At 44.5% G+C, this 26,645-nt stretch overlaps 1 protein-coding gene across 1 annotated transcript in view; it reads right to left on the bottom strand.

Moving 5' to 3' along the window:
* WDFY4 (WDFY family member 4) overlaps positions 1-26,645 on the bottom strand; it is a 269,557-nt gene that overhangs the window by 99,795 nt on the left and 143,117 nt on the right. The window contains exons 38-39 of the mRNA XM_072971154.1: positions 26,254-26,439; positions 25,476-25,612 (exon numbers count right to left, since the gene is read on the bottom strand). Coding sequence (XP_072827255.1) covers positions 25,476-25,612; positions 26,254-26,439 — 323 coding nt within the window. The remainder of the gene's footprint in view (positions 1-25,475; positions 25,613-26,253; positions 26,440-26,645) is intronic.

Raw genomic sequence — 26,645 nt, forward strand, 5'->3', positions numbered from 1 at the left:
CACCAAATGCTGGCGTGGATACTGAGAAACTCGATTACTCATATATTACTGATGGGAACGTATGGTACACACTCTGGAAAACACATCAGTAGACTTTTCAAAATCTAGATGCCTACCATAGGATCCAGCAGTTGTAAACCCTGGGGATTTATCCCAGCGAAATGTAGACCTACACTCACACAAAAATCTATACATGAATGTTTATAGAAGTTTTATTCATAATAGACAAAAACTGGAAACAATCCAGATGGCCTTCAACAGCTGAATGAGTTAACACAAACTGTGAAACATACTCCTGTGGAATATTGTTCGACAATAAGAAGGACTGAACGGTGGATACATGCAGCAACCTGGATGAATCTGCACAGAATTGTGCTGAGTGAGAAAAGACAATCCCCAAAGGGCAACATCTTGTAATGATGGAAATGTTCCTTGTGATACTGTATTACACTTCTGCAGGATGATACCAATGGGGGAAACCAAGTAAAGAGTACATGGGATCTCTCTGTATTAATACTTACAATTGAATGTGAATCTACAATTCTCAAAATAAAAAGTTTAATTTTAGAAAAGCCATTGAGGGCTCTATCTTTACCATTCAAAAAAAAAGTATTCACATCCAGAAAAGACAAATAACAACTATAAGTAAGTAAGATTTAAAAAAGAGACATTTAGTAGAAATTTTCTTAAAAGAAAAAAATTGAACAGGTACTTCATTTAAATAAAAAAGGATGCCAATGGCCAACAGACATATGAGAAAGTGGTCAACTTCATTTGCCATCTGAGGGATATAAACTAAAACCACAATAAGAATATCTAAATTCAAATAGGCTAATAATAGCACATTTTGATTATGATTTGGAGCAACTGGAACTCTCCTACCTTGCTGAATCGGTACAGCCATTTTGAAACATCGTTTGATAGTGTCTTAAAAGATGAATATACGCATACCCAGTGAAACAGCAATTTCATGCCTAGATACATACTCAGCAGAAATTCACACGTGTGTTCCAAAAGACATGTGAGAGAATGTTCGTAACAGCAGTGTTTGAAATAGTCCCAAACTGGGAACAATGCAAATGTCCACCAGTAATAGACTGGATAAATAAATTATGATACATTTAAATACTGAATCCTTTACGATGATGGTTCTTGAAGTGTGGTCCATGAATTCCTAGAGGTTCCTGATACCCTTTCAGGGAATCTGTGAAGTCAAAACTATTTTCAAAATACTAGGACATCTGCCTTTTTTCACCGTGTTGCCATTTGCATTGACAGTTCAAAAGCCACAGTGAGTTACTAACTAGTGTCGCAGCCCGAATCAGGGCATTGGCACCAACTGTACAGTAACCGTTGTATTGCCATCCTCACCACTAGAAACTCATAAGGAAAAAAAAAATCTTACTTAAGAATGTCACTGATGCTGTATACTACAAACTGACACAACACTGTAAACTGACTATACTTCAATAAAATATATACATACAAAAAAAGAATGTCGTTGCTGAAACAACACAAATGGTTAATTTTATGAAATCTCAACCTTTGCCTACACTTCTTTTTCAATAGTCTACGTGATAAAATGGGAAATCTGCATAAAGCACTTCTGAATATCAAAAATCATGACGGTTGTTTCAAGGAGAAGCACTTGTGTAATTGTTAGAGTCGTGAGCTGAACTAGCTGCTTCTGTCATAGAACATCATTTTTATTTGAAAGAATGACTGACAGACAAAATTACAGTTATGAAGACTTGGACATCTGGCAGATACTTTCTTGCAAATGAACAAAGTGAACCTGTCATATCAAATAAAACCACCGACAGTCTTTGCTGCCTATAATAAAATTTGAGCTTTCAAATTTCAGATATTAAAATGTTGGAAAACTTGTACCTTCCTCTGTGAGCTTGACAGTACCTTCCTCTGTGAACTTGACAGTTTCCCAGTAGATAAATATTCTTCTGATAAGATTGGTGGTGCATGAATATGATTTTTCCATACTGCATAATAAAGTGTGTCAACTTTTGGGAGACGTACGGAACTCAGGGAACCAATATTCCCAACTCATGTTACATGCATGTTCCGATCCATGTACAAATTATGTATGGGTTAAAACATCTATTCAAAGTGCAAGATAATTCATACATTTTAAGGTAACAGAGTACAAAAATTCCCCTGATTAAAGTTTCAAGTAACCTTTAAGAAACTACCAAAATTGTTGAATTTTGGTGTAGTATCAAAGAAGAATATCTATAATTTTCTGAAAAGTCTATTAAAATTCTCCTTCCTTTTCTAACTACACATCTGTGAAAACCCAGATTTTCTTCCCGTATTTCAATCAAAAAAAAAAAAACATATTACAACTGATTGAATAAAGAAGCAGGGAAGAGAATCCAACCGTCTTCTACTAAACCAGATAGATATTAAAGGAATTTACAAAAATATAAAACACTACTACTCTTTTCACAATTTTTTCTTTTGAAAAATAGTTATTTATTAAAATGCTATTTATGCTTAACCATAATAAATGTATTACTATTATTTTAAAATGAATTAATAAATGTGTTATTTTTAGAATTGTTTTAATTTCTAATAAGATAAATAGCAACAGATACAATCTATACAAACAACAGCTCTTTCGAGTCCTCAATAATTTTTAAGAGGGTAAAGGAGTCCTGAGGACAAAAAGGTTGAGAACTCTATGAAAATGTTGTTCTCTCACTATGAAAATGAAGGAACTACCACATCATGAAATGACATGGATACATTTCACATAGTTTGAAATGAAATAAGCCAGGCAGGAGAATATATGTTATCACAAATCCATAAAAATAAAAATGTGGGAAAAATGATGTATGGTATCAGATGTTAGGAAATTAGTTACTTTGGGGCCAGTGGGTGCTAGGGACTAGCAGGGGGCATGGAGTGTAGGGGTGCTTCTGGGGTGCTATGAATGCATTTTTAAATCTGGGTAGTGGTCACATGTTCCCTCTGCAAAAATTCTTAAATCTGTACATTTGTGATTTGAACACTTTTTTCCATATGTGTTATACTTCAATAAAATTACAAAGAGTTTACCAGCAAAGACTCAAAAATATAGAAACAATATAATTTTTAAAACCCTAGTTACTGTTTTGGAGTGGTGGGAATAGGGTGATTTCTTTCTTTTCTTCCTTTATTTTTTGTTTACAAAATTTTCCTTAATATTGCTGTTACGTGTTTACACACATTAAAAGTAACTGTCATTATGAGCATTGCAAGCAACATAAAATGTTGACAAATATGACTAATTTTACATCGAAGGCAAAAGCCCAGACGTTTTTTTCTAATATGATGCTTTGGAGACGTGCAGCAGAAGAGAACTCTTGGGGGGCACTTGGACACAAAGTGGCTCCTGTCACACAGTAAATGTGGAATCGCACTGAAGAAGACTGGGCCTAGTAAGGATGGTCCCAGAGGGTTATGTCGGCCTGGGTAGGGAGTTTCAGGCAGGCAGGCTCCAGCATGATATGTGAAAAGATATTCAGACTCCCCTGCTCTTCTGAGCGTTGCAAAATGAGAGTGTGGGCTAGAAGCAATACAAGTCCAGACATCTTGGTTCTTCGCTTTTACCAGCCACATTCTGTGGGCAATTGCTTAATATTTCTGCAATTTGATTTATTGTCTATAAAATGAAGGTAATAGTACCTCCTCTGTCTATTCTAAAGAGACATTACAGAGAAAGGAGGAGACTGTAGCATGAAAGCACTTTGTAAATTGAAAAGGGTCACCAGAGACTATTTGGGTGAAAGTCATAGATAAAATTAGCTGGAAAAAATTAACCGAGGTGGTCGCTTCAAAATGAACACTTACAGAAAATGATTTCAGCTATAAATCATCTTTACTCTTCAAATAAATCCCATCTACAATCGCTACAGCCCCGGGTTGCTTACCCCCTTGCTCAGATACTCCATGTCTACCCTCAAATTTCCTCTCTGTTAAGTTCAACAAACAGTCACTGCCCACCTATTATTTTTCAGGCTCTGGGGTACAAAGATGAGACCCATCTCTGGTATTGTTGGGCCCAACAGAAGAGTGTATAGTTATGTGTTGACATGGCCAATGTTGAGACAGAGCTATACACAGGACACCATGACACAGGTCACAGTCAACACACAGAAGAGGGGACCTTAGTGTTCAGTGAAGGCTCCCTGGTTGAGATGTTGCTTTAGCTGAATTTTGAACGAGAGGTTTTAAATAGAAGCCTGATTTATTAAATCAGTATATTAAACATTGTCCTGTACACCAGAAATTGACACATTGTAACTGACTATATAATCCAATAAAAAAAAATTAAAATAAAACAAAAGTTTAAAAAAAATAAATAGAAGCCTGTTGTGGTCCCAGTAGCATTTTTTTGATAACTCACTCTGGTAGCAATTTGAAGGATGGATTTAATGACAACAAGACTAGAAGTAGGGAGCACCCTAAGGATACCATCATGACAGTACAGGTGAGGACTCACATGGTGCAATGAGTGAAATGGAATTCCAAGTCAAGTTCAAGAATTACACGGAAAATAAAATTGGGAAGAATGATAACTATAGCAGAAGGTAAGAATTACTCCAAAAGTTCTGGTTTGCCTAAATGAATGAATTAAATTAGATCAACTATGAAAAATTAAGAGAGATCACAAAGTCAAGAGAAAGAGCAAGTTTAAGTGATACGAAGACATGTTGAATTTGAAGCCTCAGTGGTACAGCTGGACACCCCTAGAAGAAAGCTCAAGTGAGAAGTCCAAATTCTACATAGATCTGTGAGTCATTCAGCAATCAGATGATAGATAAACCCTGAGAGATGGTAACATCCCTCATGGAGAGTTAAGTACAGACAAGGTCAGACACTGGAGAGCACTAGCGAAGTGTACACCAGGAGAAGAAGGGTGGGGAAGGTATAAGGAAAATCAGAAAAGACATGTCATAGAAACCGAGGGCTGTTTAACCATCATGAATGCCTCAGAGAAGTCCTGTAGGATGAAGCCTGAAAATGTCTTGGCTTTGTCTAGAGAAATTGGCCTTTGGTAACTTGTACAAGAGTCATTTCAGAGGAATGATTAGACAGTAAGTGAGTCAACTAGAGATTTGGAGACAAGGAAATGAAGACAATGAATTAAATAATTCATTCAAGAAACTTGACTTCAAAGAAGAGGAAAAACAAAACAAAAAAAAAGAGGTGGGAGCAGGGCCATACAACATAAGGGGACGGATACTCAAGTATATTTCTAGGCTGATGGGAGCTTGGCTGTAGACCAGAGAGGGTTGACAAACAAAGCAAAGAGGAAGGTCACTGGTGGCGCAGGTTCTCGGGGGTAAGAGAAGAAACAGTGGGATCAGTGGCCCATGTACAGGTTAACCTGAGCTATGAGGAAAGGAGAGTCTCTTCACGCTCGGGAGCTGAAGGGAAGGACTTGAGGATGGTGTGGATGTGGGTGAGTGTCTAAGTGGAACATTGAAAAGTTCACACCTGCTGGCTTCCAGTTCCAGGGTGGAGTAGAGGGAAAGATGGCCCTTCTTCCACCAAAGAACTGAGCAGGGGTGAACGTTTGGAATCATGGGTTAGTGGGATGGGAGATGGAACTGACTGAGGGTACCTTTAATATAAGAGTTGTATAAGAGTTATATATGAGGGTTATATAAGAGTATGGAGAGTCCAAATGTTTGTTATGCCTTTGTCCGTTCTCTCAGCCTTACATCCAATTAACTAATCTGCACACAGCTCTAACTTATTTGCACACAGCTACAAGCTGACAAAGGAGTTTCCTTATGCATTATCACATTTCCTATTTAGCCACCTGACAGATCTGTATTATGATTATTCCCATTTTACAGAATATGAAACTGAGGGCAAGTGAGGACACATGACTCAACAACACAGGAGTTGGCAGCGCCGGAAGATGATTTCTCGGACTCTGCCACCATGTGCGTCTCCCCCACGTGGTTTCCACCCTGTGTGTCTCTGCAATGCTAAGCAAACATTACTTTACTATTGCCTTTTGAGACTTCTCATGCCCTGGGAAGCTGTCACACTCAGGATGGGGAGACAGGAGGAGGGTGATTTGGGTCGGTTCAAGGGCAGAGGCCCATCTGCCTGGGCAGCAGTGAATACGGCACATCGTACGGGGACAAATTCAGAGCAGAGCTCTGCACTGACTATTGGAGCTAAATGTCCTTTGCCTAGCAACTGCCTGTGTATTAAAGAGTATGAGAACCTTTGAAGTAGAACCAAAGGCCTCAGAAGGCCATGTAGAGATTTGAGGGAGAGCAGATCTGGTTTAAAGAGGCTGTGCTCTGCTGTACCAGTGCCTCCTTAGGGAAGGTTTGTCTACAGGATACAGATCAGATCTTGGAATGGCGAATGCGACACATCCCACCTGGGGGGAGGGTCACCATTTAGTAAGCAGAGGTCAGCTGGGTGGCGCCCACTTTTGCCAGGGGCACCCTGGTGACCCTCCTGCCCAAGCTATCCCACAGGAAGTGCCCGCTGTCACTGATGACAGTCATTACAGTGTTTATGTAAAGCATCATTAGTCCTGTAATCACAGTCATGTGGCCTAGCAAAAAGGAGAAAGGGCAATATCTGAACACAGCCCCTCAGATCCTGCTCAGAAACTTAGTACCAAGGTTACAGTTGTAGGTCCTGGACTCTTCAGCCAAGCACCGCACATGCTGGGTCTGGGACTAAACCCACTAGTGAGAAATGTCACATATTACCATGTGCTGACATGTTATGTATGTGACTTTAATTACGAGTCAGCATTTTCACTGCTAGTCATCTAGTCCAAGGAAATCGTAAGATATATACACAGATATTCACTGGAAAACATCTTCTACCATCTTATTTATAGCAGCACAAAATGAAACAATTTAAATATCAACACATGGAGGGATGGGTCATCCTGACGCTAGAGCATCATGCATTCACCACGAATTATGATCACCAAAGGCCACCACTAGCCCATATGGCACCTTCGTGTCCCCTTTGGGCAGACACTGCCCTGGATCTGCGTGGATGGCTTGAATAGTGGGACAAAGAATGGCCATTTTTTTTCTTTTTGGTCTTTCTGGCCAGATGCCCTTGTGCACAACATACACAACCATTCACTGCAGCCCTGGTGTCAAAAAAGATCTGATGACTTGGAACCAGGTTTTTGATGTGTTGAGATTTTTAAAAGGAGATTAGAAAATAGTATGTTAACAAATAACAATTAAATGTCTATAGATTGGCATGAAAAAGAAAAACTGAAAGAAAGTACAGGGTGCTGGTCATTAGTGCTGTTTGCCAAATATTTCCAGTTCTCTCCTTTTGTAAATGCATGGCACGATCACACTTCAGGCTGCCTTTGAGCCAGGTGAAGCCAGGGAGAAGCATGCTGGAGCTTTGAGGGCTCCTGCTCAATTTGCTAAGCTCTTTTTGAATGGTCATGGCAGTGCTCAAAGTTCTAGGTGGCAGTGGCTCAGCGAGATTTTGTCACCGGGTGAGGTTAAGGCCCAGGAGACTTCCAATCAGCTCACAGTGCACATGTAGCACACGTGAGAAATAGACCTTTGCTCTTTTAAGGAAATTAGATTTGGAGATGTTTGTTACTGCAACATAACTGAACTTTTCCTGATTAATACACACACCAAACATGATAGGAAGGGTGAGAGTGGAATTGCACTAAAACACATAAAATTTATACAGATTCATATTTGCAATCAGTGAAAAAAAGATCAAGACAGCCTCAGTGAAAGCAAGTGTGAGATCAGTCAAATACTATGAACAAAAAGCTAGAACAAGTTGAGCAGTAAGAGAAATAACAGGCTTAATGGATTATAGCCCAAATTATAAAATAAATATGGATGAATCCCTACTGATATAAATAAAAGATTGAATAAATTAATTAATGGAGGAAAGAGAGAAACCTTCCTTACAGAAGAACTTCAAATAATGTATTTATTTCCCTCGTCAGGAGGCAGGACTTAATTACTCACCCTGTCAGAAGGGTGAACTGGACTTAATAATTTGCTTCCACAAAATCGAGTACAAAAAGAGAAAAATAGTAACTTAACACTGGAGAAATCTGGCCGACACCACCATGACCATGTGATGAAACAGACATCACCAGTGCTAATGTTAGGTGGGCATCATGTACCCCTGACCTGATACGATGTAAGGGCTCTTCTCCTCTGTGGTCTTCCTTCCAAAAATCCATAACCCCAGGCTAATTATGAGAAAAACAGTAAGCAGACCCAAATTGAGGCATGTTCTACAAAACATCTGACCTACCACTTCTCCCAACTGTCAAGGTCATGGAAACAAGGGAAGTCTGAGAAACTGTCACAGTCTAGAGGAGACAAAGAAGACATGGTAACTAAATGTAATGTGATGCCCTAGACTGGATCCTGGATTAGTGGGAAAACTGGTGAAAGCAAAATAAGACTGGAGATTAGTTACTAGTAACGTACCAATGTTAGCTTTGATGAATGTACCATCATAATGTACGATTTAACAGGGGAAACTGGGTGAGGGGCATAGGCAGTATTGAATATGAACATGAAAATATTTCAAAATAGAAGTGTATTAAAAATACAGTGGAATTGTCACAACCCTTCCACCCAAGCCCCATGATGAAACTGATCATCATCAGTCGTGGAAGAGATGAGTCACTGCCTTTTCAATTGGACATGGTTCCATGTTTCTCTTGGGTGTAAACAACTCATTGTACTGAGTGTAATTCTCATGCTTGAAGACAAGTAATTTTTGGTAAATCTTGCCCCCTGCCAAACTGCACAAGCCAACCATTCCTTTGGACACTTAACAGAGAAACAGTAATTCATGCCCCCAAATGATGGGAAAGCTGCCTGGTGGATGTACAGAAGGATAGTACAGAATTCACAAAACCACAATTATTCTCTATGAATAATTTAAGGCAATTTTAAAAGTATTGTTGACAACTTGATTTCCACTTTATCAATGGATTTTAAAACCTAACTCCATATAACACAACTCCACTGTAGGCAGTTTTCTTTATAATTTGTTAAGATTTCTAAATGTGCACTAATAATTCCACAAAGAAAACATAGTAGCCATGCTGTTTGATTCTAGTATTGAATCTAGATTCCTGCAGCCTCTGACTTTCCCTGGCCAAAGAAACGTGACAGGTTCAAGTTAAACTCAGGTAATTTCTCATTCACCAAGGCAAGAGTAAACCACAGATATGGAAGAGATTACCTCCACCCTAGATCCCACGTTCTCATTGGTCACACTGGTCACTCACTGGCCGTCTCTCCTCTTGCAGGGGCAGGCTGAGAGGATGAGGGATTGGATTAACAGTGCCATGTAGTTGGGTGGCAGTGAGCAACCAAGGAAACCGTGCCTGGGCAGGCCCTTGTCATGATCATGTAACCAGTGATCATCATTAATGCTTTTCTTTTTCCCAGCATGCCTCCTCGGGGCTCCATGGTACATAAACCCTGCAAAGACAGCGCTCCATGTGACAGTGCCTGGGTTCCCCACAGACTCCCCTACTAGAATAAGCTCCCTGAGGACATTGTCCAGCTCTGCCCCCAAGAGCCTGGCAAACAGGGACTATGATAGATAAAAGTTTGAGACCCAGATTCTCTGCAGCTGGTCATTTCCTGCCTGGAGTGAAAACACTTGCCATGGTCACAATTAATGAGACCCAACAGGGCCAGGTGACAAGACTTCCAGGTCTGTAAAGGACAAGGGTCAGGAGCTGGGCAGTTCTGGCCCTCGCTCCCACTTCTATACTTAAACCCATCTGAATGAAATTCAGTATCTTCCTGGTTGTGAAACATTCACTAAACAGATTAGCTATGCAGTTACTGTGTTATGCCTTCTCTACCTAAGGATGATATATCTGCCTTCAAATGTAAGTTCTTAGTGGAATGACAGAAGCAGTTAATGAGAAAACAATTCGATGTTTTCTTTGTTTGTTTGTAAACCTTGTGTAATATCTACAAGTACACCCACAAAATGTCAGCAGTTGGCTACAAAGAAGGCAAACAGGCACCAAGGGACAGAACAGCTTGGGTCTGCATCAAGCCGTGGTCCAGATGTCTTTGGAGGATGTCTATTTGGACGACTCAGGCCAAGAAATCTCTTTTCTCCAACTGCCCACATAATTGCACTTCTCTCTACTACAGAGACATAGCCCCTAGATTCTTAATAAATGTCAAGCAATACCAGAGTAATAATCGTATTTTCAGCAATAATGACAAACAACTGGTGCTCGGAGTGGGTGAAGAGGGACCAGATCACCACAGCGCAATTCATCTCTTGTTAAATTCACTCACATATTAATTTCGAAGATGAACGGTGGTTTCCGATTTGTCTTTTTTGAACTGTGATGTTTTTATTAAATTCAATCGTCATGAGTACATAGAGAATAACTACTTAAAAAAAAAAAAACACTCCAGTGTGGCAGAGGACAAAAGCCTTGGAACTGCAGGTGCCAGGCTTTCTCAAGGAAGCCATGTTCCCTCCTTCTGTCCCCTGCTTGGGCCTTAGGGCCTCCCCGAGACTTAGATGGATGGGTAGTGTCACCACACTGACTACTCCTGAACTCAACCATGTCTTCCCATGTTTTCATCACCTTCATCTTCGGAGGTGAGGCTCACGGAGACCTGCACTTCCTCAGGCAGTGGCAGAAGGTCAGGAATTATGAGAAGGGGCCTGGATGAGAGATGAATGTGAGCATCTATCCCCGGGGACTGCAACCCATGGAAACATTTTCCCCTGAACATGTATTGAGACTCAAGGTTGCTGTTAAGGACTGAACTGTGTTCCCCTCAAATCCATATGTTGAAGCCCTAACTCCTAGAACCTCAGAATGTGACAGTATTTTTAGAGATAGGACCTTTAAAGAGGTAATTAAATTAAATAAGGCTGTTAGAGCGGCACTAATCCAATCTGGTCAGTGTCCACCTAAGAAGAGGAAGAGGTCCCCGGGATGCCCTCAGGGAGAAGACGGCCATCGACAAGCCAAGGAGCAAGGCCTCAGGAGTCACCAAACCTGCCAACACCTTGATCTCGGATTTCCAATGTCCAGAAATATGAGAGAAATAAACAGCTGTTGCTGACGGCCTAGGCCGTGGTACTTTGTTAAGGCAGCCTTGGCAAAAGAACACAGCTTCCCTGACTCCAAAGAACGCCTAACACTGAGGAGCCTGGACGCTGCAACTGGCATTTCAAACAGAGGTCACAAATGGGGACTGGAGTTTACAGGGAGGATTCCTTCTTTAGGCTTTAAGGAGAGAGACAAGGACATTTTGGTCAGGACCACCCCGTCTACTGCCCACAGCTAGAGCAGAACCCTTAGCCCAAGCTCTCAGGACAGTACCGGCTGCGATCTGAGCCCACACCAGCACCTTCTGGAGGAAAACTCTGCCCACATCCCTGGGCTGCAGGATGCTGCACACACCTGCTCGCCTCGGCTCTCTTGGAGGCCTCGACTGGACTTGCCAGTTGGTGCCCACTGTTGGGCTGCATGTGACCCACAGGGAACACCATCAGCACCAGTCCTTCCCTCTCCTTTAGGCTGGGCCCTCCGAGATACGGCCATTGTGAGTGCAGAATAGATCACTGTGGCCACACAGGGTCACAGTCAGGCTGGAAAGGGCTTTCAGAAGCCCTGGTCTGCTAGGATGGGGAGGCTCTTCCAAGCAGATGGGACCACATTTGCCCAGAGGTAGAGATGGGAGAAGAGAGGCTGCATTGTGATAAAATATCAGAATGGGCCTGGTGGGAGCAAAGCCTCTGTGCAAGACTGTTGCAGGAGATGAACTTAGAAAAAGTGAGAGTCAGGCTTCTTGCACCATGGTCGTGGGTCCGAGTCCTCCCCTGGATAGTGTGGGAACAAATGATGGTTTATAATCAGGGACATGATCAGACCTGATCTTTAAAAATTCACAGTGAGGGTGGCATGAAGGTGTGAAGGGTCAGAGTATGACCACCTGCTTTGTTCTCCCTGTGTCCTTGTTCTCCAGCGCTTCTGCCTCTTGGTGGAAGCACAACTGATGGGTGAAGAATAAACATATAAACTATCTTGGCTACCACTCTACAACGGCAGCCGGAAAGCTCAGGCATGGAGTGGATGTTTGGCTGTAAGTCTTTATGGACTGCATATTTATGATCTTAATTCCCCAGGAATTGACTTTCTTTTTTTAGTTCTATTTTTCCTGATCTCATTTCTTCATTTTATTACATGCATCCTCATCTAAAGATATCATAAATCCTCAGGGGATTGAGTCAGACTATAAATAAATATGTGAGATTAATGTATACTGGATAGGATACTCCAGTGATACCAAGCTAGCAGTTGATCCACAAGGTTACAACTGTTCCTTTGTACCTGGAGGGGGCCCCCTCAGCACCAATCTTCCCGCCTGTCCTTCCTCCTCTGCTTACTCCTCCTCCTCCAGGTCTCAGCTCAAGCTCAGCTTGTTAACAATGTAATTATCTCGCCCACCCTCGCAGTTCAGGGACTGTGCCCTTTCTTTGTCAGTATCTCCCAGCCTTAACCCAAGTGCTTGCAATATGGTAGGAAATCAATGAACATGCATGGAATGTTGAAGGAGGGGCTGTTCAGAGCAGAAATGGGTGTTTAGTAGATGAGAGAGAGAGACGGACACACAAGTACATAATGCAGATGGAGTCACAGACATCGTTGTTTTCTGATCCCCTAGAGAACTTGGAAGAATGCTTAGCAACTGGCCCCTACCACCCTCCTCCTGGACCACTCCCCCATTTGATCTCTGCACTTCACTTATATGGACCTCTCTCTGTTGTCAAACCTACAAACTCGTTCCCACCACTGGGCCTTGGCACTAGCTGAGTCCTTTTCAGAAGTTCTCATTCCCCAGATGTTCAACGGCTACTGTTTCCTCAGCTTTATTACCACATCCCGTTTCTGGTGATCACGAGTCAGTTTCCCTCATACCATCTCTTTCTTTCAGATTATGTCACACTATCTAATATTTCTCATCTATACCCTTTTGCTTACAGTCCAGGAGCCTCACGTGTCCCCCCCCCCCCGCCCCAGCCCTTACATCGGGTCCCAGACATAGACGCCCGTGAGTCAGGAACCGTTTGCAAGAATCCATCCCACACCCACTCCTTCCACTGCCCTCTGCTTTACTCAAGGCTCCTCCCTCTCTCACTCCAAGTGGCGCTGGTAGATAAACTAGCACCCCAGGACCCCTGAGCCAGACCCCAGGCCACCCAGGACCGGCCTGTCACGCTCTCTCCTGCTGTCTCTGCTTCCTCCTCCACATTCAGGCTCTCTCCCCTTCTGTGCCAGGCCCGGAGCCAAGTGGGCACCACCAGCCCCCACCGCGAAGAGAAGAAAATTTCAGAACTTCCTGTTCTGAGACTTTGAAAGACTTTTTTAATTAACCAAAATGGTTTCTCATAATAGATGGGTCCCAGGGCGAGATAGCGGCTGTAACTCAGCGGCAGGCGCCTCGCCGCCGATCTGCAGGGGTAGGGGGGTGGGGGGCAGGGGGGTGCTAGCGGCTGAACGACAGCAGCGCCTCAGGGGGGCCCCAGGCTGATTCTCCACTCCACGACCATCTGCTGTTTTATCATTTCTAGAGTTTGGGGCATTTCTGTATTGTGAGCTCGAAAGCACTTTTGCGTCGATGAATAGGTTTAAGTTTTAAATATTCAAATTTAGACATGTAAACAAACAAAAACGAGCTTCCCCCACCCAGAAGTCGTATTTTTTTTTCAGGAATTGAAGCATTTCTGGAAATGATGACCCCCTTCCCCCACCCACAATGTTAGTTTTTGGAATGCAGGTGTACCTCACATTAGGAACTACAATCTAAAAATATCTGAACCTCAAAAAATAGATTCCTGGGTATAATAAGCCTTTAAAGTAAAGGGCTATCTTCAGTTTTCAGAAGGATTCAATCCAGAATTTCTTTATGTTGCCAAGGTTCCTAAATTAATTTCAAATCTGTTTTAATTTACAAAACATTGATTTATATACATTTTATTCAGAAACCCACCTACCATAATTCTTCTTAGATACAATCTAGCTAGAGAAATAAATAACCAGACTATAAGGATTTTTAAAATATAAAGCCATGTGTTATTCGTCTCTAGGGAGGACTGCTACGTCTTCAATAAATTCATATGTGGTTAAATTGCGTTTGATGGAGTATTTTTGTGCATTAGAATTTTGTGGACTGAGCTATAGACTTGGACTTGAAGTTACTTTGAAATATTCCTCAATGACAGCTGTCGCATACGGTCTATAAACACAACTAGCTTGATTTTATAATAAAATAAAGTCGTATAAAAGAGAAAGGAAAGAAAATCAGGCAGTAACTAGCAGAAGGAGTCCCAGACATAGAGAAGATCTAGTTCACTTTTTCTAACCTTTTCAGACTAGATGTTTCTGTCTGGGTAGAAGTCCCCAGAGAAGGAACGGAGCATTCATCCCTACAGAATTTTCAAAACATGATTTAGATTTGATGTGCCTTTCAATGGGCAGTGACCTTACGTCGAGAATATTCCACTGATTCGTGGAATTTCATTCAGTACTTGCTCTCTTGGAGAGGCTTCAAGCTATCATCTTGCTGCCAAAAGCAGAATAATTTTAACCTCATTTCTTGTGAGGCTGAATGACCAAAACCCGTGCTCACAGAGGTGGCTCTGGGCCACTCTGAGGTGTCAGAGCACCAGGACAGAGCCATCCATCCCTTAGGGCTACTTATGGTGGCTAGCAGGAGGCAGGACCACAAGCCAGCCGTGGGACAAAGTGAGTTACTGCCGTTCATTGTGTGGACTCTGTATTCTCAGTAAGTCATGATATAGCAGATCAGTTAAGTTTTAAGAGTTAACAGTTGAGAAGAAAATTCTGATAGGGAAATTCTATCTGCTAGCTGAGGTGGGCGCCTGCTGCACGTTAGGAGAAGGTCACTGTAATGTGATTTTAGCAGAGGGATCCCCTGGTCAGGTCAGGGTCTCTGCTAGCATAGCCACCGCCCTTTGCATGGATTAGAAAAAGGAGCGCCCTCTGCCAGGGCAAATGAGAACAACTGCACCCATCTTCAGGGTGGACGCAGACCACACCATGCTCAGCACTTGCCAGCAGAGCTCAGACAGAAGTAGGGCCCACCCCCAAAGTGTCCATTTCTACGTGGAGCCCTGGTCCCATGCGGGTGAGTTCCTTGGCGTGGTGCCACTGCTTACCACGGTCCAGCTGGCTAACATCCACCACCAGTCACTGTGCAGTGATGTCTGCCCTGCCCGCCCCAGGACACCAGCCTCTCTCTGCTTGGACTGTGGGGCTGTCTGTATCCACAGCAATGAGGAGCTAGTGACTCAGCGGGCTCTACTCATGGCCAAGCCCTGACAATGATCTCAAGAGGACAAGAGACAGTCTCTCTTAGGTCATCATGTTCTCTCTGCATTTATCTGAAATCTTATTCCCACATAATGGAGAGGCCTGGATCTGGCACTGTCTAAATCCATCCTCGAAAAACATCATTCAAGAAGTGAATTGAGGAGGTTTAATAAAGCAAGCAGAGCCCCTTCTTCCTCGCTGAACAAGTGACATCAGCTAGATGCACCAAATGCCCAGTGTCTTCAGGGGAGAAGATGGCGGAGGTGGCAGCAGGTGCATGGAGCTCGCAGAAAACTGTGGGTTTTCCTAGAAGGATGGACATTCCAGGATTCCATCAGGATTGTTTGAAGAAGGAAAGCTTTGGGGCTTTGGGCATGGTGGCTTCTGTCTTGGGAGCCTCTCTTTTCCAGCAAATGTCTAGAGACTCTGTGATGTTTCAGGAAGGGTCCTCATCTGACAAGGTTACTGTATCCAGCACTACAACGTGCCCATTCTAGTTAGGATAGTTTATCAGAAACCAAGGGGCTGCCCTAAGAAAGCAGAAAAATGTGAGTCTGCAAACAAGGACAGCTGGACCACAAGTCTGATCCAGGCAGCATCCTTCCTTCCTTCCTGTGTGTGTGAGGGCCCATGGGTCACCTGCTCTTGAGCAAATCATTGATTACATTCCCCGAGCCTAATGGAAAAGGTGAGGGAAAGGCTACATTAAAAGATTTGACCTAAAATGCCTTTAAAGGGCAAACTCAGGTTAGATTACAGAGTTTTCAGAGAAAAAAAAAAAAAGGTTGTGATCTCTTTTTTTTTTTTTTGGGTTGTGATCCTTTTAAAACACAAAGGACGGAAACATAAACAAACATCAAATAAAATGATCAAATAGATGCAAAAGCACAAAGCACAGGAGGAAAGCTATCAACGAAGCACTGTCATACAGCACTGTGACCACGCGACGATTCAAACACTGAACAAATGGCAACTTTAATATACACCATTAATAGCAAAATGTCTGCTTTACTGAAGGAAAAAATCAGAGCTATGTTGCTCTAAGCAGTTTTGAAATGAATATCTGATTCAAAACTTCCCCTGTGCATATATTCGCATGCTAATTTACATTTTAATTACTTCCTAAGAAATCAAAAGCATTTGTTGACAGTAGAACATAATGTCAACTTCATGGTGCACTGTTGGTGGATGCTTAATGAACTTAATTAGATAATTAGTGATGTTAATTATCCTTCTATTATGAAGATAAAGCTGTCTCACAGATGATGCACTTGGTAAAGAAACATCATTAAAGGTATCAGTGTTTGCTTTGTTCATTTAGTTTCTATTTTTCAAACTCCTGTAACAAGGACTCGTGATAGTCTAGTAACATTTACGACTCCCCTAAAATGGAAAAAAGAAAAGCCACTGTCTCCCTCAGCCTGATATCGTCCTTCCTGCCTTAATCTGGAGAACACCGTTGTGTTGGTGACCGGGTTGCTATTTCAAATCCTCTGTTGCCGGGACCTACCGGCCAACGTCAGTTGCTGTGTGGAGTTTTGGGTTCAAACCTCCTCCTCTCTGTTCACTTCTTATTGATATGATGGACAGGTTCTGACATCAGTTGTTTTAAGAATGGTGTGTGTGTGTCACAGGAAGACAGAAATGGAGAGGGAGCACCCTGGTTGAGTGCCCAGACCACAGGAAGAAAACCTAAAGAGCTCATTCACCCACACATGTATGCACATACGTACGCACACACCTGGCTGCATTTCTGTGACCCTACAGTGCTGCGTCCTCACCTCCATCACCAGGATGCTTTGCTGCCGAGGGAAGCTGCACTGTGCATGTGGTTGTTGGAACACAGCTGCCTGCCTGACCTAGGGCTACGATACGTAATCTACAGACTTCACTTTTGATTGAAGTGAACAACAAAACTCAGAGGTTTAAGAAATAAAATTTTGGACTTCATCATTTTTCTCTTCCTTGCCTCCAAATAGCACCACAACCAGAGCATAATGGAAGTCCCTTCTGGAAATAATCCTAGTCCAGGACCCTAAGGCCAGGCTAGGGAGAGCGGCATTTATTTTTAGGGTCAGTTACCTCGGGAAAAGCATCAGGAGAAAGTGTCACTGGCAGCCTGGCCACTGTAATTAAGAAAACCAAGATTCCCCTGAGCAGAAGGTCTTAGTGACAACGCTCACAACAGTGAAAGGGATTTACACTTTTCAAAGACTTTTTTCAAAATTATACTTTCATTTGCTTCTGAGGGGTTTCACTCCTCTAACAGATAGTCCCATTTCATTACCGGCTCACAGGACTCTTCCTACCGCCGGACACTAATGGGTTCTCCGACAACACAGCTTTGTGGCTTCCCATAAAGTAAGTGTTTGCAGCTTTTCGGAATCACTCTTCTCTTCTCCCTGGTTTTCAATGGTCTGTCCCTCCCGCCCCCTCCTCTCTCTGTTTGCTGGCATAGGCTGTCTTTCTGCCCTCCTGCCACACCAGGGAGGATGGATTATCAGCATCTCACCAGCCTCTGGGTCTTCTTGCTCCTTCAATTTTAGAACTTCTCATGTGTCTTAATTTCCCCCCAAATTTAGGCCACCTAACATCTCTCTTAAAATGCATATTCATCTCTTGGGAAAATCCTTTCTCTCTTGCGAAAATCCTTTCTCTCTTGCCCATGCATCACGCTGAATTTACTACAAGTTAATGCAAAAATAGTCCATGTGACAACCTTCTGAATTTCAGATTTGTCCACCTACACTGTCGGTGGGAATGTAGTTTGGTGCAGCCATTATGGAAAACAGTATGGAGATGCCTTAAAAACTAAAAATAGACTTACCATATGATTCAGCAATCCCACTCCTGGAGAGAACTCTAATTCAGAAAGATACACACACCCCAATGTTCATAGCAGCTCTAATACAATAGCCAAGACATAGAAACAACCTAAATGTCCATCAACAGATGACTGAATAAAAAAGCTGTGGTATATTTATACAGTGGAATACTATTCAGCCATAAAAAGACTAAAACAATGGCTGAATCTTGAGATTGTCATACTAAATGAAGTAAGCCAGAAAGAGAAAAAAAAAGTACCATATGATATCACTAATATGTGGAATCTAAAAAAGATGAGACAAGTGAACTTATTTACAAAACAGAAAGAGACTCACAGACATAGAAAACAAACAAAACAAACTTGTGGTTATGGGGGGTAAGATGGGGGAGGGGTGGAGGGATAAATTCAGAGTTTGAGATTTGTAGATACTAACTACTGTATATAAAATAGATAAACAACAAGGTCCTACTGTGTAGCACAGGGAACTATATTCAATACCTTGTAATAGCCTATCATGAAAAAAATACAAAAAGGAACATATATATATATATGTATAACTGAATCACTATACTGTACACCAGAAACTAACACATTGTAAACCAACTATACTTTAATTTAAAAAAACTTTTTTTAAAGAAAAAAATTTTCTACACTTGCTTAAAGATTTTTTACTATAACTCTTGTATAGTAGAACATCTCTGGGAATTCTAACTTCCGTTTTCACGGTTGCTTTTTCACTTCTTCGACAGTTCCCCCTCAACTCCACCACTTACTTTCCCTTCATTTCAAAGCCCTTTCCTTTCTATTATCCAAAAGCCTCTTCTAAGCCCTGGGGCTCTCCTAGCTCAGGAGACATTTTTCCCAGGTGCATGAAATCTGAGGCTTCCACCTCAAGGCTGTTCACCCCTGGACCCAGCGGCACCAGAGCACTAAACAGCAAAGCACTGTGTCCCGTCAGACTTCACCCTCCTTCCTGAAACCCAGGAATGGGATTCTCGGAAGCCCATCATGCCCTCAGCCACGGCAAGACCAAAATCTCCGAGCTGCAGGAAACAAATAAATGCAAACACATCGGAAAGCAAGACTTCGTCTCCCACAGTGGGCACTCAAGCCCTCCGAATCTGCACGTTCGCTTCCGTTTCTACAGTTTTTGTTTAGGTTTCTCGATTTCTTTAAAGAGAAAGGAAGTATACAGGAACAGCTACACATGAATGGTGTGATGTCTGGGATGCTGCTTCAAAGTCATTCTGTGCAGAGGGAGGAAGTGGGTGGGGGTAGAAGTGAGACCAAATTGGCCAGGAATTGAGAACTGTGGACGTGAAGTGATGGACAGATGACGAGGGGGTTCATTTTGTATTTCTTCTACTTCTAGTTCTGTTTCAAGATCCCCACGATGATTCACCAAAGGGATAATGGGCAAAGTTCTCAGAGTGGATGGTCAAAAATGTCATTTTCCTTGCCAGGGACCCGAGCCAGGGCTGCTTTTAGTACAGCTGTCTCCCCGCTGCTGGGCTCAGCCAGCATCTCATCCTCCACCAGGCATAGGACTGCTCCATTGCTGGGGGTGAGGCAGTGGGCCTGGCCACGCATTCACGGAAGGAGCCAGTGGCAGGTCCACTGTCATCCTGCCCACACAAGGGTCCAGTCTCTGAGATCGCCAAGCCATGGGTACTGCTGGTCTTGCAGGAGGCCCTGGTGCCTCTGGGTGGACGGAGGACTCACCCACTGGGCTGCCTTTGGAGGACCTCACGGGGTCTTGGAGTAAATGTTTAGTGTTTTCGTGTCCTTTCCTATACAGACATAAAATTCTTGCAAAAAACTTGTCTTTGGTATTTTAGCCACTACAGTGTGCCACCCTCTGACTTTTGGTGTCTTCTCATCCCTTCTTTTAATTCTCCTACGGCCCTGGCTTCCCTACATGGGCCATTTCAGCTTTCTAATACATGGCTTTGCAAACAGCAACCAGATGCCTGCTCAGCTGTCTCCAAAAGCCATGGACACATGGCAGACACAGAGCCCAGCCCTGCTCCACCAGTCCTTGCTCCCCTATAAATCCTCTAATCTTCCAGTTAATCCCAGGAGGAAAGCGGGATGAAATCCAGCTCATGCCTTGCCCAACAAGACCAGGGTCAGGTGGCTGCACCCACCCAGAGGCTTTAGAGGGCAGAAGTGGCCCTGCACTCTCAACGCCTGCCCTCTGGTCTTCTGGCTTGTTCCTCCCCACTCTCTGCACAGCCCAACAGATCCAGCTGAATCACACACTTGCCACACTTCCCACATCTCCTACACACGGGTGCACTCTGTTCTCACGGCCTGATTTAAAAGGCCTGGAGCCAGGGCCTCCATCTTTGGTGGCCCTCTTCCCCCACCCTGCCCCCAGACTTGGTTAGACAATTTCTCTTGTGTGTTCTTTGATTTCCAGTGCTTTGACCACTGCCACGCATTCTCCATCATCTCCCACCTGAATGATGCTACAGCTCCCAGCTTGGCCCCTCCCCCAAGGGCCCTAAACTCCAGTCTAAACTGTACAAACACAGACATGCCATCCTACTGCTTAACCCCCACCTGCGGGCCACAGTGCCCCCTGACCTGCCCCCACGCCCACCCTGCCACCTGCAGCAGCCTCGACCACCCCTCTGCTCACAGGCCTAACACCCGCTCATCTCAGGGCCCCTTCCCACCAGCTCCCTAGCTCCCGTGTCCCATGTGCCCATTTTCTGTTTGCTGATGCTTTAAAAAAAAAAAAACAGAGGGTGACATACTTTATGTTTTTGAATAATTCTGGATCCACAGAGAAGTAATAAAGACAGTATACAGAACTCCGGTCAATCCCTCACCTGGTTACCCACGATGTTAACATCATACGTTGTTGTGGTATGTCTGCCAAAACTAGGAAACTGACATTGGTTGTTGATGACTTTTCAATTTGTTTTTAAACAAGAAAGTCTGAAACTGAGCAGGTGAGCAAAGGTGTGCCCCCTGCTGTGAAGAGGGCTGGCCAGACACAGGGTGCCCTCTGGATCCCTCCACCCTGAGGAGGACACCATGAGGTGGCTTCCTGGACACCCTAAGTTGGCCTCTGATGACCTCAAGGGAGCCCAAGGTCCCAACCTCTGTCTGACAGGCCAACACCCATGGCCTTCTCTCCAGCAGAGACCACGACTTCACAATTTGATCCCAGAAGGGACTGCTATAGGGGCTGAGGGGTTGTAGGGAGAAGACATAACATCTGTCATATCAGCCTTGCCTCAAAGTTCAGCTCACATGCCAAGAAGAAAACATTTTCTAGTGACAATGAAGACAGGTAAAAGGAATTAGGAATTGTACATGGTATATCTCACTCCAAGGAACAATTTATCAGTGCTATAGAGCTGTCAGTCGCTGACATGATAAGGAATAACACCAAATGAATAATGTTTCCTCCAAAACCAACTCCTTTAATTACAAGCCTCTTCCTTCCAGAAGAGAGACAGAAGATGTAGAAACACCAATTTCATGCACTTGTGCCTGAGTAATGTCTCCATGCTGCTTTTTCCAGATGGCGACCTTCTCACTGGAGGGACTAATGATGTGAGCATATTTAGGGAAAAACCAATAACGGAGTGTTTAACCTTCAACAACAAAAAGCGTGTTGTACAAAATGCTCCTTGGGATACATTAGAAAATATCAATTACATTGCTCACTGAGGTGTAATCAGCTGTAATAATCAAAATTAATTTTTAAAAATAATTAAACAGACCCCAGGGCAAATAGTGGATGCTCTTATCCTATGACATCACAGAGTACATATGTACCTGAGAGCTGTGCCTTATGTTGGTGGCAAAGGCATCTCGCAAGGATGAGTGATGGATGTGGGCTCTCGAGGCTGGTGAATTTCAGCCCACAGAAAGGAGGGGGCGCTCCCTACACTTTCTTTAAGACCCTTCTACGTACCAGGCACTGTGCCCAGCCTAGACAGAGTTACTGGTGGGGGATGATGCTCAGTGAAGACGCAGTTGATTTTTTTTAATTAAAATATAGGCCACTTGGTTTCAAAAATAATCTGTCTTTTAAAATTCCACAAGACAGCATAGGCTGTAGAAAGTATTCATACATCGAGTAAAATGGGGCTCAACCAGGAAGGAAGGAGCCAGGGAGAGGAGTGTGTGCAAATACGTGTATGAGTGTGTGTGTGTACACGTGTTTTGCAGAAATTTATCCCACGGGGTATGGGCAGTTACACGAATTGGGCCACGCTCATCTCTCTGGCTTCTGAGTGCATGGATGAAAGAGGAACAGTATAACTGCTGTTCATGATTTGCTGTGGAGAAGCTCGGGTCTTCCTGGTGCTAACAGCTGAGGGAGATGTCCCGCGGCTGCCCTCTCCCCACTGCAGTCCGGCCTCACTGGCCTTTCTGCCCTGGAACCCCCCGGCACACACCTGCCTCGGCGCCTTTGCCTGGTGGTCCCCTCACCCCTCCGCCCACCGATCACTCTTTCCTGAAAAGTCCCAAGGCTCCTGTCCTTCCTTAGGTCTCTGCTCCCACACCTCCCACCAGAGAGGGCTTCTGATCCCCTCCATCTAAGCGGCCCCGCCCCCTCCCATCACCCTCCCCCACTTACCCTGCTCCACTTCTCCTCATTGCCACTAGCTCCCCCAACATTTACAAAGTTATTTATCTTTTCTGTAATCGATCTTCACCCCCTAGAATGTCGTCTTGGTGGAAGCAGAACATGTCAGTTTATCTCCCTTCTGTAACCACAGTACTTCGAGCAAGGAACAGAATAAGCACTTAATTTTTAGCACTTAATTTTAAGCGTTTAATTTGTTGAATGAATGGATGGATGGGTGGATGAGATCTTATCTGATGCAGAAGACAGTATCCTCAGTAACTTGCCTTCAGCAAAGACAGAGCCGACTTCAAATATTCTACCTTCCAGATCTCTGAACGTGAGCCAAGAGCAAACTGTTACCAGCCATATGTAAACCTGCATGGCCCCAAACACGCTGTCTACTCAAGCTTCCTTCAGATGGGCTGTTTCTCAACAGATCTCCCTGGGACTCAGAGGCAGTGAGCGGTACCAAGGACAGTGACTTGGGAGGGGGTGGGACACTGGCAACAGACAGCATCGATAGCCACAAGGGTTCCCATAAAATGCATGTCCACGTCCAGCATCCCAGCCATCCCTTCCCCCGCTGCCCAGTCACAATGACCTGACCTGACCTCCTGGGGACAATACTAATTTGATCAAAGAGTGGGAGCTACAGGGAAGCCCAGGGAAGAGGGGCTGGATCCCTCCTGCTGCAAGTGGCATTGGTCAGGAGCAAGTGCTCAGGTATAAGTGAGGATGCGCCAGCTTCTGGGGCCGGTGCAGCTGGACCACATGAGAGAAGTCTTCCCCTTGGCAGAGAGAGCTTTAAGGTAAACTGGACTTTTATAAACTGTCTGCCATTTCTACAGCATTTGCAGCTTCCAAGTGCGTCCACAAAGTCTAGTGTAAACAGAGCATGTTCCCGGCTGTAAGTTCAGGAGTTGAGGCTCCGAGAGGCTATGGAGTTGCCCCAGGGCATGCCCAGCAGTGCAGAGGCTGTGACTGAAGACCCTGCCCTCACTCTGCCACTTCCTGGCTGCAATGCCCTTGACTTTTTTTAGACTCCATTTCACAGCTATAAAACAGGACGAGTAATAGCTGTGTGATGTAGCAGGCAAGAAATCTGGGTTGTTCACTCACTAGGCCAGCCAGTGAGCCTGTAGACAAATTTAATGAGCAGTGTCTTCCACAGGCCCACACACTGAGGACACAGCCTGCACTCAGCTCTGAACACAGGGGGCTGGCCAGCCCGGTCAAGTTTATTTCCTGTCTCCCCTTCTATGTCCAGGCTCTTTTTCCATATGGCCTGAAGCCTTCTGCTCCTGGACTTGGAAAGAAGGCGGCCCTTCCCCTGGCTGCCTGGGCACTTGCCCTCCTCTCCTCGCCCAGCATCTGATGACAGTGTCCCTCCCCATCAGTCACTGACCACAGTGGACAACAGACCCACTGTGACAGCAGAGCTCAGATTCTAGCAGGTGGGATTTGGAATCAACTTCACTTTCCTACTAAGCTACACGGGCAGAGAGTTCAAATTGTGTAATGTGTCTGTCAACTGTCTACCCCACTCCCTGGGGAGTCTCGTCCCACCGTTTCCCACAGTAATTTATTTTGGAGGTAATGAGATTAAAGACTCAGGGCAGTTAAGTGCATGGCCCAAGGTGTCTAGATTCTAAAGCCACGTCTGTTGAACGACCTCAGCCTGCCTCTGAAGATAAGTCAGTGACCCCAGCGTTAGAATATACAACAGAATGTGTTTTCCAAAAAGAACCTCAGCATATTTCCAGTCCTACGTGCTCTTGCAGAAACTTGCCACTTCCCCACCAGGAGGTAGAGTCCATTGGCCTCCCTCTGAACCTGGGCAGAGCTTTGTACCTGTCTTGCCAAAGGGCTGCAGCCAAAGTGACACTGTTTGGCTTCTGATGCTGGGTCACAGAAGGCAAGCTGGCCTCCACTTGGATTGCTCTCTCTCCCCTCCACCCCCATCCCTATGGAAATTTAGCCCCTCAAGTCCAGCCACCAGGTGGTAAGGAAGCTCAGGACACATGGAGAAGCCGTATATTAGGTGTTCCGGCCAACAGTCTCAGCTAAGGTCTCAGACTAAAACCAGCAACATGTGAGAGCAAATTAGCCAAATGATCCCTGCTGAGGCCCCAGACATCCTGGAGCAGAAACATCCCTCTGCCCCAGCTGGGCTCCAGAGTCCTCAACACAGCATCCACCATCACAAAAAGTCACTGTTGGTGCCACTGAGTTATAGGATGGTTTGTTATGCAGCTTTAGAGAAATGAGTTAGAAACGCAAATGGCTCAGTCCCACAGCGTCAAGAGGATGCACCTCTCTATCTCCTGACAGCGGCACCAATGCTTCTGCCCTTCTTTGCTCCTGCTGAGCTGTGGGTTAGTGCTCTCTGAGCACACCTGACTCAGAAGAGGATGGGTTTTAATACTATCAGAAACACCCACTCTTGGCACTCAAGAAAAGTCCACATGGATCTTAAGCTAAAGCTGACCTAAGACCTGGCTTCCCAAGATGGAGCCTCAACTGGGAAGCCACATGCATTCCCTTAAACACTCGGAAGAATGTGGAATTAGATCTGATCCAATGGCAATGAAGAGAGAAGACATGACACTTGGGCTTTGAAGCAAACGTCTGATGGTCTCTAAGGAAAAGAGATCTGGGCTCACCTCTGCTTTGCACTCAGGGTCCTTGGTCTGCCTTCCAGGCATCAGCCTCATGGCTGAGGACAAGCTTCCGCTCCATGAAGAGACCTTTCTGTAGTGTCCGACAGTCGAGCGACTGCTCAGGGACTTCTTTTCAGATGCTGGGAACCAGGAAGCAAAGACTGTCAGAGGTGAAGTTAAGAGGGAAACACACGCTATTTCTACAGCTGGCTTGGCTTTCGAAGCACCAGCCAGGGACACAAGCCCAGAGTGCCTGCCTCCAGTAAGGGAAACAGCCCAGGCTACTAGCTTGAATCGCTATGAATTTTGTGATGGTGAAAGACTTAACACAAGTATGTAAGTCATGCTTTGAAAGCAATGACCTCTTTAAAAACAAAATTAACACGTCATTTCTGCTGCTGCATTAGCTAATACGACATGCTGACCTACATGACTTGACACAAGGTGTCAAACCTGGTAGGTGAATATCAGGGCACGACCTAGGACCCTAAGTTCCAGAGCCCAGGTGAGAGCTCTGACATGGTGGCTCTCCCCTCCAGGAGACTACTAGACTCTGTTTGCTTGGTTGGCACCTCTAGCCTCCCTTCCACCCAAGATGCAAAGCAGCATTCATTCTTTGTGAGCAAAGATTCAGGAGGTTTCAGTGATGTAAATCCCACCCACCAAAGGGATGAGAGAGAAGGTCTAGTGTAAAAGGCTCTGGGCCCCGACTGGAACCTGGGGGAAGCCTGGCTCTGTGAGACCCAGAATTTCTGTTCCCTGGAGCCATGTGGATAGAGACCTAGATAGTGCTGCCAGGCCTTGAGCATCGTCTCCTCCCAGAGTGGCGTGACCTCTTCAATCTTCACTTCGCTGTCCCCAGGTTTCACAGAGAGATCAATCTTGAAGGTGTCCTCCAGCTCCTGCCGCCTCTGGGCCACGAGCTGCTGCCAGAGGGTCCGCACTGTCTTCTGGATGTTGTGCTGGACTAATGGAGACAGTACATTGCACAATCAGGACAGTCTCAGTGCTTCTCCCAGAGAAAGCCAGGAGATGGCGTCTCGTGGTTGCTTTTACGTGCACCCTTCTTGAACATCACCAGGCTTTGCAAACTCCATCCAGAGAGCAGTCAGTATGCAGAGCCACATGGCTGATAACAATGCTACCAACATCCTTGTGAGCAGGCCTCTCCCC

This window comes from Vicugna pacos, chromosome 11 (assembly GCF_048564905.1).
Source record: "Vicugna pacos chromosome 11, VicPac4, whole genome shotgun sequence".
Taxonomy (NCBI): domain Eukaryota; kingdom Metazoa; phylum Chordata; class Mammalia; order Artiodactyla; family Camelidae; genus Vicugna; species Vicugna pacos.